Genomic DNA, 18,582 nt, shown 5'->3' with positions numbered 1-18,582 from the left:
TGAGTGACTGCCTAGGGCCAGCGTAAGGAGTGAAGATTAACCTGGAAAGGACACAAAGGAACTCTTTGGGGAGATGCAAATGTTCTGTCTTGATTGTGGTGGTGGTTATATGATAGATACATTTGGCAAAATGAATCCATCTGAATTCTTTATGATGGATGGATTTTATTGCAAAAAAATTATGCCTTTTTTAACATAAGGAAGTTTTTTTTTTTAAAGAGATCAGATCAGGAGCTGTTCTTCTATTGTTCTTTTTGGTTATACATGACAGTAGAATATATTTTGACATATTTATACAAACATGGAATAATCTTGTTCTAATTAGGATCCTAGTCTTTTGGTTGTACATGATGTGGAGATTCACTGTGGTATATTGTACAGGTACATAGGAAAAATAGGTTCATTCCATTGTCTTTCCTATTCCTGTCCCCCCTCCCTTCCCTTCATTCCACTTTGTCTAATCCACTGAACTGCTATTCTTCCCTTCCCCCACCACTCTGTTGTGTGTTAGCATCCATATATTAGAGAGAACATTTGACCTTTGGTTTTTGGGATTGGCTTATTTTGCTTAGCATAATAGTCTCCAGATCCATCCATTAAAATCAGCATACTATAGGAACTTTTCTTCTAATGCTATATAGTGATCCCCTTATATATTAAACAAAAACCTTTTCAACTGCTCATAGAGGAGCTATAGAATAGTCTCTGTGTGGAAATATTTTTTTAGTTTTATGTACTCCTGGCTCCTGAATTGATATAAATTGGGGTTCCTCAGAGTCACACAGGCCATTTATTTTATCACCCAAATTAATCTTTGGAATTAGGTTCAGTTTCTCCTGCCATCCTTTAAATGACTTGCCTGCATTATTATCAAGTGGTGTGAGAGAGGAGAAGCCAGTTTCCAAAAGGGCCCCTTGCCCAGGTCATTATGTACTTTGGTAGCAGATTTTCATATCTTCCCATGACTAGCAAATCCCATGGTGTCCTTGACTCCAGTGGATAGTACAAAGCTCTCCAGAAGGCACCAGATTTTGCCGGGCATGGTGACATACATCTGTAATCCCAACAACTCAGGAGGCTAAGGCAGGATTGCAAATTCAAGGCCAGCCTTGGCAATTTAGCAAGACCCTGTCTCAAGACAAAATAAAAAATAAAATGGGATGGGGATATAGCAGCTCAGTGTTAGATGCCCACAAGAAAGTCCCAGATTTTGTGCTTTTGCTCATGTGTATCTACAGTCTGGGTACCTTTGGAAGAGTTCACTGAGTACCATCCAGAAGTCCTACCTGATGTTTCTAACCCTCTGTCTTTATTTGTGGACTTAAAATGTCCAAAATTAAACAACAAAGTCAACATTTGTAATTTATATAGATGAGTATACATTGCCCGGGACCAGGAAGTGTTTTTCCCCCTAGTATGGGAAGGAAAATAATGGTATTTCCATAACATACTGTATTACTCAGAAATTTAATAAACCACTAACATATTCAGCAATGTGCATAAATTATGGAAACTTCATGTTGTGCATAAAAGGTGCAAAAGAATACATTCTGTATGGTTTCATTTCTGATAGTCTAAAAACTAAATAAAATGTGTAATGATAGAAAACAGATGAGTGACTGCCCAGTGACTTCACATTCCAGAGACAGCTAGAAGTACAACCAAATCTCCAAATTTCTTTTCCATTTATTCTTACTAAGTCAAGACCACATCATATGAACCACCACAATTTAGTGCAGAGTTTCTCCAAATGGTATTCTTGGACATTCTGTAATAGAATCATTTGAGGTTTATATCCCTGGACTCCATTCTAGACCTACTGAGTCTGAATCTCTGTTGAGACTGGGACCTAAGAATGCATTTGAAAAGACGTCTCAGTGATTCTGGTGCACACTAAAATTTAATTACCAGGTGAAGACAGTTGTGAGTTAATGAAAGAGTTTAAGCAAGGAAGGAACACAGATTATATTTAAGAAAATATGGAACCAGTTCTTGGAGGAAGGGGTGAATAAGAAGCCTTTGTTCTAGAGGAAAGGAAATGGTTTGTATTTGTGGGCATTATTTATCTATTCTTTGTCCATCTTTGCTTAGGTTTTTCTCTTATAACCTTTGCTTAATTCCATGTTTTAAATATATCTTAAATCAGAGCGTTCAAGGACATGAAAGCAAGGTCCTTCAATGGATTGAACTTTGTTTTTCCAGAATTCGAAGGGCTGAAAGAGCTCATTTGTTTCTTTGTCAATGGGAGAGGTAATTCTACTAATGGATTTTGATTCCTCTGCAGAAAGGTCAACTTGGTCTTTTGGGAATCAATCTCATAGAACTCAGTCAATGTAATTACTGATACAAAGTTCTTTGGTTTCCCAGATGTGACCCTCTCCCCTTCACACATGTCAAATTCATCTTGCCCCTTTGTCTTTGATGTGATAGAAGCATGGATAGAATGCCCCATAATGGATTTGTCAGAAAGATGTAGCTGTGATTCTCTCCCCCATTGTAAGTATAACACAGCACACCTACTTGTTCAAGCTAGAAATCTTGTTGTCTGTCTTTACTCTTCCTTCACCTATATCCCTCCACACCCACTACATCATCAGGGTTAATCATTTCAGACTCTGAAGTATATCTTTGATATATGTGTCCTGATCCAAATGACCATTATTTCGTGAGTGGTAATTTATACAGACTCCATTGTCGTGCTCTTTCCTGACATCAGTTCAATTGCTGTAGGCTGGAGTGATATTTTAGAACTATAAATATAAAAACACCTGAAACCATTCTGGCTCATGTTCTTTGCATTTAAAAAAAAATTTAGTGCTGGGCATGATGGTGCACATCTGTAATCCCAGTAACGTGGGAGGCTGAAGTAGGAGGATTACAAATTCATGGTCAATGTAGGCCTAATAAGACCCTGTCTCAAAAAATAAAAAGGGCTGAATGGTGGAGCACCCCTGGGTTCAATCCCAGTACCAAAAACAACAATGAGTCAAAAGTCTGGATTAAAATGTGAAAAGTTCCCTTATAGCATGTCTCTTTTACATCCACTTCCCTTGACAGGGAACCATGAGAAATAGTTTGGAATGCTTTTCTAAGCATTTGTAAGTCATATATGGTTATACGACCCACACACATGTGTGTGGTTGTATATATATTTATGTGCACATAAACATACAGGATATGTACTATATCATGTACATTGTTCTTAAGCTCATTTCTTCGGTCACCAACATATCAATTTATTAGTTATTCCCCTATCGAAGAGCCATATTCTATTTATGATTAAAAACTAAGCTTCATAAAATGTCCAATAAGACCCTGCACAATCTTCCTCTGCCTTTTTTTTTTTTTTTTTTTTTTGCTTACTGTGCTTTAGCCAGGACCTCTTGTCAGGTCCTCCCCTAAGCCAGCTCTCTTCCTCCACCAGCCTTGATACAAGCTGTTCCCTCTACCTGGGCTGCTCCCAAGGGTATGTGGCAGTAGCTCCCACACAGTGGGCTGGTGAAGCAGGAGAAAGAGGTTGGTTAGACAGACAGGAAACTTGGGCCTCCTCCAAGGTCAGGTTTCTGTGTAACAGAACTGAGAGACCACAGACACAAGCCAGGCCTCATCAAGGTCAACCAGATTCCTGTGTAAGCAGAAAAAAAACTGATAGTGAGACATCTGTTGCATAGTACTCAAGCCCCATCCAAAAAAAGGCACAATAACCTGATTGGACCAAATAGCACATGGTAGACACTGAGTGCCTTATCCAGTATTGGATAAGGGGATGATTTCCTCCATCCTATAGATTTATTTAAACTCAGACACAGACACCCATTGGCAACCCTCTCTTGAGACCCCTCCCGCTTCCGGAGCTCTTCTTTCTATTACTCAAATAAATTCCGATACTTTACTCTCAACCCTTGTGTCCATGGATTTCATTCTTTGAATTTGTGAGACAAAGAACCCATCCATGCATCATGCTCTATGATCCATGCTAATACAAAACACACACTTTCCACAAAGCTTTGTTTTGGAGTAAATGAGTGTTTTTTATAAATTTGTACTTTTTCCCAAAAATATGTGAATATTGTGATTAATAATTGAGTTAATGAATTCATAGTAACTTTTCTTTATTAACAAATACTAAAAATGTATGTCTGTGGGGAAATCTCAATTGATATTAAAGTCTCAATTGATATTGAGATTTATAGTAATATTTGGCATTGACAACAATTGGCCTAGCATGTGGGGCCCTTCTTAAAAGAGCCTGTCAGTGATTTCCTTTCCACACTATTTTTTACCCACTTCGCCATCAAGCTTTACCAAATTTGACTTTATTGTTTGAGTATACCATAATTCTTCCTGTACAGTCTTCACATTCACTTAAATTCTGTATTCACAAATTTATCTACTCACAGAAATTTATTCATAATCCCCACGTCAATACTTTTGAGAAATACTTTGGTATCTGAGTATTTGTGTTCCTCCAAAATTCATATATTAACATCTAATCCCCAATGTGTTGGTATCAAGAGGTGGGCCTTTGTGCAGTGATTGGGTAGGTCATCTCACCACCCTCACGACTGGGATTCATGCCCTTATAATAGAGACTGGTGGAACCATTTGGCCCTCATTGATCATGTGAGAATACATTTATTATGAACAGGGCTTTCTGGTGTCTTGATCTTAGACTGCCAGCCTCCAGATCTGTGCAAAGTACATTTATGTTGTGTATAAATTACCTAGCTAAAGATATTTGGGAATAGCTGGTCAAGTGAACTGAGGCACTGTGTTTTCATGGTCAACCACAGATCATGTGCATATACAGAGAAGTGGAAAATTTGAGTCACCTGATGTGCATGTTTCCCACTGACATGGGACAAGGCAATATTCTGCCCTTTTCAGCTCTCATACTATAAATGAGTGTCTCTCTTGTGACATACTTAGTACTGTGTTTTTGGCATTTTCATGCCTTTTTTTTTTTTTTTTTTTTTTTTTTGTAATTTCACTGCTTAAATCACTCTCAAGGATAATGCTGAGGGCTGTCTGGAATGTTTAAGCAAAAGAAAAAGCTGGGGTGTGCCTTAATGAGAAAATACATGTATGGATAAGCTGTGTTTGAGTATGTTTTATAGTGTTGTTGATCATGAGTTTAGTGTTAATGAATCAGTAATAATGTACATACTAAATAAGATTTCTTTGAACAGAAACACACTTATAACAGTTGAAAAAAATGTGACCAGAAGCTCACAAAAACGACATCTTTATTTCCCTAGAAGAATAATTATTAACTGGTTCAGTGTTTGTGTTAACTTTATGACCTTAACTATCAGGAACAATAAGAGTCAACTATTCATTATTCTCTTCACCTGAAAAGTTCTCCCTCTAGTAATTTTTCTTGGACTAGCAAAACTCTCCATATCCTTTAAGACCCAATCCAAGTGTCACCTCATATGTTATAAGTTTCCCTACTCCTCTCAGGCAAAGTAGTACTCTCCTCTTATCACCCACAAATTGTGTGTATATCACTATTTAAACACTGACCTCTGTGTACTAAGTTACCTGTTGACTGCACCAGCCTGTCCCTTCCATAGATCATGAGGCCCTGAAGGCTGGCCCTGTCACTAACAGGTTTAATAAATGTTGATTGAATGGATGGAAGGAAAAAGAGAAAAGTTTTGTATGAGTAGGAAAAAATACTATGGAAAAGAAATTGAATTAAGGAAACAGCAAATGAGTCAAATAATAAATATGGCAGGGCATATGGAAGGGACTTCCCAGTCTGGGAAGTCTGGCTCTGGGTCTCAGCATAGTACCATGTTTGAAGCTTGTATTGATCAGATAGTGATCTGGGTTGCCTTAAATGAGAAAACATTTTGAGTCACCTAAACCAGATGATCTAAGGGGAAACCTGGCTCAAGGGTTAACTTTATTTAGGACTCACATTTCCCCAGGATCCATCTTTGAACTCTGCTCTTTCTGGATTGGCTGTTCTTAGGCTCCAAATAGCAGTTCCGACAACTTCAGGCCAATAATGTCACAATCCTTTGTGCAGTTACAGAAAAGAGCTTAATTTGAATGACACAAACAAAAATCCTAGAGTTGAATCTTAATATCTCTGAGCTGACTTGTATTGTGGGCCCATTGCTGAACCCATCGATGTGGCCTAATCTATGCTCCAATGATCTACCCGTCATTGCAATCAGCTTTTTATAAAGAATGTGGGCTTTTCCAGGATATCCTTTGTTTATAGTGTCTGTATACTGTCTCAGCCAGGAGTGGTGTTATACTAGCAGGTATAAAGCTTTTGTGTATTTGTTTTTAAACAAAAGAGACAAAAAATGGGTGTCCTTTCCTTTTATTCCTTTGCTATAATTATCATTGAAGGCTTACATAATGCAAAGCAATTACCAAATACTGTGCTAAATTCTGGAGATACAAAAGCCTTGACCTGAGAATATAACAGTCTTGTGTTAGGTAAAGTTCATTCTGTGTTCTAGGAACAAATAAGATTCATTTGAAGTCGGAGAGACTTTATTACTGAGATGAATGAGTCAGGAACAAGTAACCATGCTTGCCATCTACTAGGGGATTTACATTTGGGGAGTGCAGGTAACTTGGACTAAGAGCTGAGACTTAGATTCTAGTCCTATTATTGTCCACAGCCTCCACCATAAACCAGTAAACATGAATACCTTCCATCCACTCTGCGGTCAGTGTTTCTCAAAACATAGTCAGAAATTCATCTGCTCTAGCTTTCCCTCAAGCTCTTTCTGGGCCCTATCCTAGATCCAGGGGACAAAAAAGACATAGGGCTGTGATCTCTGTGAGTTGTTTAGCCTCTTCAAGCCTCATTTTTCTCATCTGTGAAAGGGTATCACATTGACCTTGCAGCACTGGCTTGGGGATTAAATGTGATCATGGATAGAAAACACATGGCATGGTGTGAGTATTCAGGACAAGCACCTTTTAAATTCCCTCATGTATTAGTCAACTTTGTGTCATTGTATCCAAATACCTGACAAGCCCAATTTATCAGAGGAAGTTTATTGTGGTACACAGTTTCAGATGTTTAGTCCACGGGCAACCAAATCCCATTGTTCTAGGTCCAAAGTGAGGAACAACATCATGGCAGAAGAGCATGGCAGTAGGGCAGTAGAGATAAAGGGGAAATGGGCTATAGGGAAGATGAACCCTTCCAGGGCACACTTCCAGCGACCCACCTTCTCCAGCCATGTTCCACCTGCCTACTGTTGCCACCCAGTCCATTCTAACTAGGGTGGACTGATTAGATTACAGTTCTCACAATCCAGTCATTTCACCTGTGAACATTTCTACGTTAATCCCGGAGCTTTGGGGGGATACCTCATATACTAAGAATATACCTCATATACTAACACCTCAGAATACTAAGTCCATATGGTTGAGAGTAGCTAAAGGACTCCTAAAGGAAAGATAGCTTAAGAACCCTTCATCACTTAGGACTATTCCATGGACGTGTGTGACTGGTGTATGACAACTCTGGACTCTGAACCATTACTCTGAACTATCACAGGTCACAAGACAAGCCTAGTGTATTTCACACTGAAACATATTAGGATATAATTTTGCATCAGAAACTCTGAAGTCAGGTCAAATCCTCCTGTATCTTTGAGATTTGTTAGAGCTGGAATTCAAACCACATCACTACCGGAGAGTCTCACTAAGAGAAATGTGTGTATGCATGTGTGTTATTGGTGATTTTTTTAATAAAGCAAAGAGTTTTAAAGATACACATATTAATATGTTCTTAATATATCTGACTAATAGTTTCAATATATTGATATCATTTAGTAACATCAGTTAGATTCCAATGGACTATAATCCTCACTTGAAAGGACTCTCTAGTTTATTGGCAGTTTTTTTTTTTTCTTACCCTCATCAGAAAGAGGGAAGTTAAAAGGACACACCCATTTCTAGGAGTTATGCAAAACCCTCTTCCAAGAAATGCTTTGCCCCTTCTACAATTTTAGCCACAGGACACATAAGATTTGACATCTGGAAAGATGATTTGAGGGTATACAAAAGTCCTTAGTCATCAAAGAAGAGTTCTGTTATCTTTGGTATAAACCTAAGTCAGGGCAGAAGTTTCAGGGCTGGAGTTTCAGGGATAAAACTCAAAAGGGGTTCTTTCTAGTTAATACTTGGTCATTCAGAAGAACACAACCCTCTATTCCAAGAATCTGAGTAATCTGATTAGTGAAGTGTTCCCATGTCAAATTTTCATAGGGAAAAATACATGAGGCTCTGAAGGGTTGGAAGAGACCTGAGTGTCCTGTCCATCTGTTGACCACTCCTTAAGCTGCTCTACAGTCTCCCCCAACCCCTCTTCCACCCTTGTCCTAGGGGTCAGCAAGAGGTCAGCAAACAAATTGGAACATAATTATGTGGGTTTGCTGACAGATCGTCTGTGGCTACTTTGATGACTACTATGGAATTGATTAGTTATGACAAAGATTGTGACCTAAAAGATCTAAAATGTTCACAAGAAATTGCTAACCTTTAGCCTAGGCTGTCTCCTTTAGAATCTCCAGTGCTGAACATTCTCCAGTTTCTAAGTGATCTGCTTTGGGCCACTTCTGTAGGAAGTACTTGGTTTATTTAGGGAAAAAAAAAGTCAGAATTTGCTTTTCCACAGCATTCCCCTCCTGGTACCAGACTAGTTCAACTTCAGTATGCAGAGTCTCCTGAAATAAATCAACTTGCTCTTCCACATGCCAGCAGCCCTTCACCTAGAACACTATGATTGTGACCCCAGGCAGAGTCCCTCGGAATGCATACATGAGAGGACTTCAAGTCCCTTCAATACCACCCCAACAGAACAGAACACTCCTAGTATAATTTGGTCATTGTGAAGCTAAATGGGGACCCACTTAAGCTTTCTGGGTGCCAAGAGCATTAGGAGGAAGCCATAGCCTTGTTCTGCACACTTGGGGATCTTTGGACCTAACCCAAAGGACAGACAGGTTCATGTGACATGTACAACAGCTCAACAGCCAGAAGTGATGCAACTTTCAAGACATGTGTACCCATATTTGTGCCTCTGTGGTCTGAATGATTGTGAAATGTTTTGTTTTCTGACAGGATTTGGGTACACAAGGAAAATAGTCACTTCTGTTTCATCAGAGAAAGTGGCAGCATACCCCTGATTCTAGACACAAATTTTGTGTTGTAATTTTATTGACAACAGGCCCCATGCTGCATATACTTTCTTAAGCCCTATTGTTAAGTACATTGACTTTGCATGTCTTCCCCTCTCTGTCTCCATTATTGCTGTTCTCATTTAGACCATCTTCTTTTCTTACAATTGTTGAATATTGCAAGTTTCCTAGTTTTTTTGTCTCTTATTTTTCCTTTCTCTGGTTTGTCTTCCTCACTGAAAATGGAGAGCACAGTAACATTTAATACATCTCCGTTGGTCTGTACTCTTCAGTGTCTCCTGATTACTAATAAAGAAGGGACAAAACTTCTTAGGGGGACATTGGAGGCTTTCCAGGACCTCCAAACTCTTTCCTTTCCACCTTTCCATATTCCAGAGAGACTATTTCACATTCTCTGAAACTTTCTTATGTTTTTCCAGGCCCAGGTCTTAGTCATACTGTGTGTTCTTTTTTTAAAAAAGTCCTTTTCAAAACCATACAGCAAACCCTACTTTCCTCATTGTTCATAATCATTCCTCTCTCTCTCCTCTTTCTCCTCCCTCTCCTTTTCCCTCTCCCCTTCACTATTCCCTTTTCCCTTCCCTTTCTCTCCCTTCTTTCTTGACTCCATCCCTTTAAGTTTGAGTTTCAGTGGTCTAATAACATATTATATCTCTTTGTTTTTTTGGTACTTAGAAAAATCCACTTTTTATGTTAGGGATATGTATTAATATCTCATCTTCTTGCAACTTTATAAATATTGTAATTCATTCCAAGGAAATATTTGAGTCTTCTGTCTTGTCTTTGTCCCCCAAAGCACTCAGCAAAATTTATGCTTTTTTTTAAAAAAAAAAATTGAATGCTATGGAAGAAGCTTGTTGATTTGTCACAAAAAAACAAAGATTTCCACCAATTTTTCTAAACATTATATAGTTTTACATTTTACATTTAAGTCCATGACATATCTCCAGTTAGTTTTTTTATAAGGTGGGAAACTTAGATTGACATGTTCTCCCATCCCTCCTCTTATCATTCAACTGCTTCTGCAACTTTTTGTTGCAAAAGCTGTCAAAAACAGTTGGGCAAGCCCAGAATGTAATCCCAGCAACTCTGGAAATTGAGGCAGGAGGATTACAAGTTCAAAGCCAGGCTTAGCAATTTAGCAAGGTCCCAAGCAACTTAGTGAGATCCTGTCTCAAAATAAAAATTAAAAAGGACTGGGGATGTAGCTCAGTGGTAAAGTGCCACTGGTTCAATTCCCAGTACCAAAACAAAAAACAGTTGGGCACGTTATATGGATCTAATTCTGGGTTCTCTTTATTACTTAGTCTTCATTACTATATATAATGAGTCTTAAAATATGGTTTATTGATTCCTCCCATTTTATTTTTATTTTTCATACTTGTTTTAGCTATTGTGCTTCCTTCCTTTGTCTTTCTAATCTTGTCTGACCTCTACAAAAATTCTTGCTGGAATTTGATAAGACTTGTAATAAGCCAGTACATCAATTTGAGGAGAAGAATTATGTTGAGTCTTCCAACATAGTCTGTGATCATGGTATGTCTATTCTCTTAGCTTTTCTTTGTTGTTTTTTTAATAAGAATTATAAGGTTTTCATCATATGAAATTGCTGCACGTGTTTTACACTTTTTTCATTAAAAAAAAGGTTTATACTTTTTTCATTTAAAAAAAAAAGACTATCATAAATGCTGGGCTTCCATGCACACTAAGCAAGTGTTCTACTCCTGAGCAACAACTTTAGCCCACTTATTTTTATTATTCATTCCCACATGTTCATCACTATTTTTCTGAGAGCTTTGTAATAAATTCATTTATGTTGAATTTTGTCAAATATTCTTTCCTGTATTGATATGATCATGTAATATTTTTTTCTCTTTTCTTTCAGCTGGTTAATATGGTACATCACATTGATTACAAATATCAAATCTACCTTACCTCTTTAGAATTTACCCCACTTGGCTTTGTGTTTCCTGGATTCTCTCTATATTTTATATTTAATTTCATAATCCATTTTGAGTTAATTTTTGTATGAAACTTTGTTTAGGTATTAGAACAGACTCAAAGAAGCTTTCTCTTTAATAGCATATTCAGGATCATGTTTTCATATTCTCTTTGCATTATGTTTTAGTAGTCCAACAGTCAAGAGTAACTTCATTTCTGTATTATTGGGCACTTTTCAGCCAAATCTCCCAAACCTATTTATAAATATTATGTAGTCACTGCAACTATCAGAATGAAAGGTACAGATGCTAAAGAGCTCATATCACAGAGCATAAAATGCATACCTTTATCTTATTCTTTTTTCTGTAATCCTCTTGCTGTCTTCTTTCATACTTCCTACTATGACAACTTACAATATTTTAAAATTGCAGTTATTAGTTTGAATAAATTAACATATTAATCAAATGGAGGGAAAAAGTCAACAGATCTTTACTGAGTTCCCATTTGTTTGTTAAGAACTCTGCCAAGTAGCTGTTTACCACACAAGACCCTAACCTCAAGATGCTCAGAGCTTAAAGAGGAGAAAAACAAAAGGAACTGAAATCCCAAATTTGGAGAAAGAAATGACAAAATAGAGAAAAATGTAGGTTATTAAAGGGACACAAACTGGGCAGGTGGTGCCCACCTGTAATCCCAGCTACTCAGGAGGGATGCCCTCAGTGATCTAAAACCTCCTACTTGGCCCCACTTCTCAAAGGCTCCACACTTCATCATAGCATGATGGACTGCAGAACAAGCCTTTAACACGTGGGGACACCTGGAGAACATTTCAGATCCAGACTATAGCACAGATGTGGGCCATTGTGAGGATGAGACTTTTATTCTGAGTAGATGGATAGCCATTGGAGACTTTGTACAGAGAAATGGCATTCTGATTTACATCTTGCTTTCTGGCTTCTATGTTGGAAATAGATTGCAGGATGGAAGGGGAGAAACAGGAAGACTGCAAAATGGTGAATGATACCAAGTGAACAGCAGTGGAGGTGGAGAGACATGATCAGCTTTTGGATATATTTTGAATTATTTAAACTGATTTGCCAATGAATTGAAATGTAGAGTATGAAAGGAAAGAAGCAACTATGACATCAAGATTTTTGGTCTGAGCAACTGGAAAGCTGGCATTGCTGTAACTATGATAGGAGAAATTGCAGGAGGAAATGGTCTAGAGAATATAAGAAGCTTGGTTTTTAACACAGTTTGAGATGCCTGTTAATGAAAAGTTGGATATAAGATTTGAGTTCAGCAGATGGGTCTGGGCTAGAAATACAAATTTAGGAATTTCAACATTTAGATGGTTTTAAAGCTGTTCAACTGAATAAAACAACTTGAGTGGGTGTAGAAGATAATGAATTGTACAACTAAGCATCGGGCCATCTCAGTGCTTAGAGATTAGGGAGAAGCAGAAGAACCAGCACTGGAGTTTGAAAAACAGTGCTAGAAAAATAGAAGGAGAATTGAGAATAGGTGATGAAGCCAACTGAAGAAAGTGTTTCATGAAGGACAGAATAATAAACTGCTATCAGATGTTCCTGAGAAATCAAGTGAAGGCCCAAGAGTTGATTTAGCAGTATTGAAATCTTTGAGATCTTTGAGGAGCTATTTCAGTGGTGGTGGTGGTTGGGGACAACAGAGCTTGATTAGAGGGCTTTCAAATGGGAGAGGAAATAAAAATGAGTAGTATAATAGAAAGCTCTATTAAGTTTTAATTGTAAAGAGTAATAGAAAACAATCATAGTTGGAGAGGAATATGGGATTAAGTCAGCATTTTTTTTTCTTTAAGATGGGAGAAATTGGTATCTTCATGGGAATCATCCTAGTACTACGAAGGGAAATTAATCATTATGGAAAGGGAGCAGTTGTTAAGTGAAATCCCTATGTATGTGAGAGGATGTGCACAAATAGAAGGTTGGCCTTAAATGGATGAACTGTCTCTGCTCTAGAAACAGAAAACATGGCTACAATAGCAGGCAGATTGGTAAATGTGGGGATTGAGGATATGTGAGTTTCTTCTTGATTGCCTGTATTTTTCTTATGAAATAAGGAGTAGAGATTTTGGAGATGTAAAGAGAGAGAAATCTATAGCTGCACTGGGAGCAAGTGGGATAGACAGAGCATTAGATTAAGCCAGAGGTTCTAGTTTTGCCAGATAAGTAAGAGAAATGGGAGAAAGAAGCAAGGAAATGATTATAGTGATGGATCAGAGACCAAAGTTGGATAGGAGAGAAATGAAGACAGTAAAAAAAGGCAAGGGTGCAAAAGTGGTAGAATCAGTGGAGTATAGATACCTTGGGGTCTAAAGAATTGTGATAACAATTAAATCCTGGCATTTGTGTTGCTTTGGGTTTGTATGCAGAGTGCTTTAGTTGTATTTGCATAATAAAGACCCTATGTGGTAGGTCAGGTGGATGGTGAAGTTGGTGATAATGATTCTCATTATGTAGATAAGGCAAGATCCAAAGAGGTAAAAGATTTAGTCAAAAATCATGCAGCATGTTGGTGGAAAAGCATTCACTCACCAGTGTAAATAAAGTTCTCCAGTGTAAATAATCTTTTTACCACTCTGTGTGGTGTCTGCTCACAGATTACTTAGTCTTATTGAAGAGAAGAGATGTAGAACATAGCATAAGGGAATATGTAACTAAGCTTTAGATTCTATAGTATGGCATGATATAAGGAGTTTATTCATTCAGTTGAGTGCTTGGTATTGTAAGTCCTAGAGATATATATTGCAGTGGGAAAAAAAAGTCCTGAAGTTACGAGATTCAAAGAAGTTTTAGAAGCATTTCTCTAAGACATCATAATTTGATAAAAAGCACATTGTAGGAAGTTAGGAAACTTACTTTTCCACTACTTGCTGTGTCACATCATTGCTTTAACTTACCATACTTTAGTGGGGTTCCCCATCTAAAACAGGAATTCCACATCCTATTTTTTGGTAATAAGATTGTTTACACAGTGAAATGCTGAACTAATGTGCATTTTTAAAATCATCCTTCATTTTTGAAACTCTGGGGAAATCTGAAATGGAAATGTAGACTGTGAGCAAGCAGTAGGTTTAGGGGTCTCCATTCTTAACCTGATATTTGAGGACCTAAAACAAGTTTTGAAATTGAAGCACAGTGGTGTGCATCTATAATCCTAGCTCTTCTGGAGACTGAGACAGGACTGCAAGTTCAGGGCCAGCCTGGGCAATTTAGCAAGACCTTGTGTCCAAAAAAAATGTTTTTTTCTGTACTAAGGATTGAATCCAGGGGCATCTACCACTAAGCTATACCCACCCCAGTCCTTTTTAATTATATTTTGAGATAGGATCTTGCTAAATTGCCCAGGCTGAACTTGAATTTGTAATTCTGCCTGAGTCTCCTGAGTGGCTGGGATTTTAAGCACATGCCACCATGCCCAGCTTCAAAATAAATATTTTAAAAGGGCTAGGAATGTAGCTTGATGGTAGAGCACTTACCTAGTATGCATGAGCCAAAAATATTTAAAAAATTTTTTTAAATACCTAATGGCATTTTCCCCTTCTTGCTCCTACCTGATGTATTTAGGCCTGGAAGAAACGCTGGTTTATCCTGCGGAGTGGCCGGATGAGCGGCGATCCAGATGTTCTGGAATACTACAAGAATGATCACTCCAAGAAACCCCTGCGCATCATCAACCTGAATTTCTGTGAGCAGGTGGATGCAGGCCTCACCTTCAACAAGAAGGAGTTGCAGGATAGTTTTGTGTTTGATATCAAGACCAGCGAGCGCACCTTTTACCTGGTGGCTGAGACAGAGGAGGACATGAATAAATGGGTCCAGAGCATCTGTCAGATCTGTGGCTTCAATCAGGCTGAAGAGAGCACAGGTATGAGAGCAAACACAGGCCTTTTCCAGAAGGGGCAACGATGAGGCGGCCAGACTCAAGCTAAGGTTTCCTCTTTGGCAGGAGTAATAAGCAAAAGATTAAAATGTGAAGGAATTGGCTAAATATTAGAGGGATACCTGGTGATAATAATGTTCCAGTGGAAAAACCAAGAAATGTTGGGTTTATGAAGCTAAAAGTATTTTGTGATGTTTCTTCAAGTATATTGATTACCACTGCCATTTCTCAGACTTCAACCTTTCTCCCTTTCCCTCAGCTCTCTAGCACCCTGTGCTGTTACCTGTCACCCACACCATAGGAAACTTTCACCTGACCCCTTCTCTAGTCCATCTCTCTTTCCTAGCCCATTTTTTCAGACCACCCTGCACAGTGTGCTCATTTGTTTATTTGGCAATTTTTGTGGGTTATTGATATATAATACTGTTTTCATTTATATTCCCTTAGAAGGGGACAAGTGAGAAGGTGAAATACTGATTTTATGTTCAGGCTTTAATAACTGTCACAAAAAAAATAGCTCAACTTTTGAAATGAATTTTAAATTGCAAAAATGCTCCTTGGCACGGGCATTTGTTTGGGTTCATATCAAGCTCTCCAGGATGGCTGAGGAGCAGATTTTTTTTTTTAATAGGTAGGCAGATAGTCAAAATCAGTAATTCAAGCTTTGGTTGCCTAACAGAAAATGGAGGAGCAACATTTAAAAACATTGGTGCCAAGGACCCATGCCAGATGAATTAACTAAGAATCACTGACTAGTGCACCTAGGCAGTAGTATTTTTTAGGTTTTTTTGTTTGTTGATTGAGGCTGGGCTTGACTACTGGACCTGAATACAGAATGCACATGCTAAAGCATTCTACCACTAAACTATCCCCTAGCCAAGTAGCAGCACTGAGTAACAAGGGTCCCGTCTCAGCAACCATTTCCACTGACTATTTTAGGCTTTGAAGGCCAGATACAATCTTTTTCATATTCCTGTAATTGTTTTACAATTCTTTGAAAATGGAAGATCATTCTTAGCTCATTGACAGCATCAGCATTATCTAGAAAGTTCTTAGAAATACAGATTCTTGGGCCTCGCCTCAAACTATGTGAGTTAGAAACTCTGGAAGTAAAGCCCAGCAATGTGCTCTGGAAAACCCTTCAGGTTGTTTTGATGCATGGTTAAGTTTGAGAACCACTGGTCTAATCCCTTGCCACTCAGGATGGCGTTTGTGGACCAGCAGAATCTGCCTCTATTGGGAGCTTGTTAAAAAGCAGAGTAGAACAGAATACTTTCAACCAGGTTGTGAAAGTAGTACAGCAGCTTCCTATATACCTTTCACTGAGCTTTCGTTAGTGTTAACATCTTAGTTACCATGGTACAATTATCAGAACTAAGTGATCAACATTGGTACAATACTGTTAACTACAGGTTATATGGGTTTCACCTATTTTCACTCATTTCCTTGTTCTGTTCAGGAATCCATCCAGAATGCCATGTTGGATTTATTGTGTCTGAGTCTCCTCCAGTTTATGACAGCTTCTTGGTCTTTCTTTACCTTTCATAACCTTGACCCCTTTAAAGAATACTGCCTAGGCATTTTGTGGGTGTGGATGATGTTTCCTCGTGGTTATACTGAGGTTATCAGTTCGGGAGATTACTACAAAGGTGATGTCCTTTTCTCAGCACATTGGGTCAGAGGCAGATGGTGTCAAAGATTTTACTACCAGTCTCATTGACCTTGACCACTTGATGGAAGTAGAATCTGCCTGATGTTTCAACTGTAAGCTAATTATCTTTATTTTTGTGACTAATAAACATTTGGGAAATACTCCAGTGATATACAAATACATTTTTCTCCTTAAAATTTGCCACTAATTTTTGCATTCATTAGTGGATAATATTTGCAACAGTGACTACTGTTATGGGTTTTTGTTATTGTCGTTGTTTAATACAGTGTCTCACAAAGTTGCCCAGGCTGCCCTTGAACTTGCAGTCCTCCTGTATCAGCCTTCCAAGTCCCTAGGGTTACAGATGTGCTGCCGCAGTCCGGCTGCAGCAAAATAACCCGGGGGGTGACAAACAACTTGTGTACATTGATACAGCAGGAGTAGGAGCCGTATATTGTAGGACCGGAGGGGTATATATACATTCCACACAGCTTATCTTAATTAACATAAACTAGATACAGCAGTCAACCAATAAGGAATCTCCACGCTTAATGGCTTGCTGGCGTTATTTCACAATCCACTCCCTCTGCAAAATGCCAGGCGCCAGCTTGACTTGTTTACAGACTCTAACAATGTGCAACACTATACCTGGCTTTTTTTTTATTTTTATTTTTTTAGTTGTTGATAGTCCTTTATTTATTTTACATGGTGCTGAGAATCAAACCCAGTGCCTCACACATGCCTGGCAAGTGCACTATCGCTGAGCCATAGCCCCAGCCCTCTTTTTTTTTTTATTGTAGAAATTTTATATTCCAGTATAGCAATATCCATAGTCAGTCTCTTAACAGAGTACAGCAAACATATAATATATTTAAGTACTAAAAGGTATAATTGACTCAGTAGCAAAACTTTAAAAAAATAGCACATTTTGCCCATATCAACCTGACTCTTTCTATGATTTACCATTCAGGAAACTAGGACATAATGATTTTCCCATCAAAATCAGTTTGTTCATTTATAAAACTGTAAGTAATTTAAGATCCCTACCTGCTGAATCAGATAGCAGAGGGCCCTCTTCTGTAATATACTGTTCCAGATAGTAATATTAATGTCACCTTAAAAAAAAAAAAAAAACTTGTGAGGGAAAAACTGAAAATTACCATTTTGTCTACAAAATAAGTGTAATTTATACAGACCTGGAGATAATTCAAAGGCTCAAATTCTTAATGTGAAAGCAAGTAGAGAAAGATTCAAAATGGTAAATTTTTTCCTTTACATAAATGATAAGAGGAGCTGAGGTTGTGGCTCAGTGGTAGAGAGCTTGCCTAGCATATGTGAGGCACTGGGTTCAATCCTCAACATCACATAAAAATAAATAAAACAAAGGTATTGTGTCCATATATAACTAAAAAAAGAAAACAATTTTTAAAAAAATAAATGATAGCTATGATAAATAGGTGACAAGTCAAGTTTATAGCTAGTTAATCACTGAGAAGACAATTGCATTCATTCATGATGTTAGAAAAGATATAAGTACATGTACATGTCCCTGAGCTAGCCAAGAATCAACATGTTATTGGTTTACAGTCCCAAACTATGGCTATGTGAATTTGTCTAAATATAAATGTCTAAATATGCTAAATATTTAGAGCACTTGTTAGCAGCAGAAACCAAAACATTGTCATACTAAATACACAAGATATTTAGATAGGATCTCATTTGTTGTCAAAAACAGTGACTGGGGCTGGGGATGTAGCTCAGTGGTAGAACACTCACCTAGCATATAAAATGCCCTGCATTCCATCCTCAACATCATCAAAAACAAAAAAAGCCATGATTATCAGATAATTAAATCTGACTTTTTTTTTTTAAATATTGCTCCAG

At 37.9% G+C, this 18,582-nt stretch overlaps 1 protein-coding gene across 3 annotated transcripts in view; it reads left to right on the top strand.

Moving 5' to 3' along the window:
- Gab2 (GRB2 associated binding protein 2) overlaps window positions 1-18,582 on the top strand; it is a 200,607-nt gene that overhangs the window by 119,372 nt on the left and 62,653 nt on the right. For all 3 annotated transcript variants that reach the window (XM_046442072.2, XM_058578566.1, XM_058578567.1), the window contains one exon: window positions 14,732-15,032. In XM_046442072.2, the coding sequence (XP_046298028.1) occupies window positions 14,732-15,032 (301 nt within the window). The remainder of the gene's footprint in view (window positions 1-14,731; window positions 15,033-18,582) is intronic.

This window comes from Marmota monax, unplaced genomic scaffold (assembly GCF_021218885.2).
Source record: "Marmota monax isolate L192 unplaced genomic scaffold, Marmota_monax_Labrador192_F-V1.1 WCK01_AAM20220418_F8-fsc00068, whole genome shotgun sequence".
Lineage (NCBI taxonomy): Eukaryota > Metazoa > Chordata > Mammalia > Rodentia > Sciuridae > Marmota > Marmota monax.
This window is presented reverse-complemented; position numbering and strand designations above follow the sequence as displayed.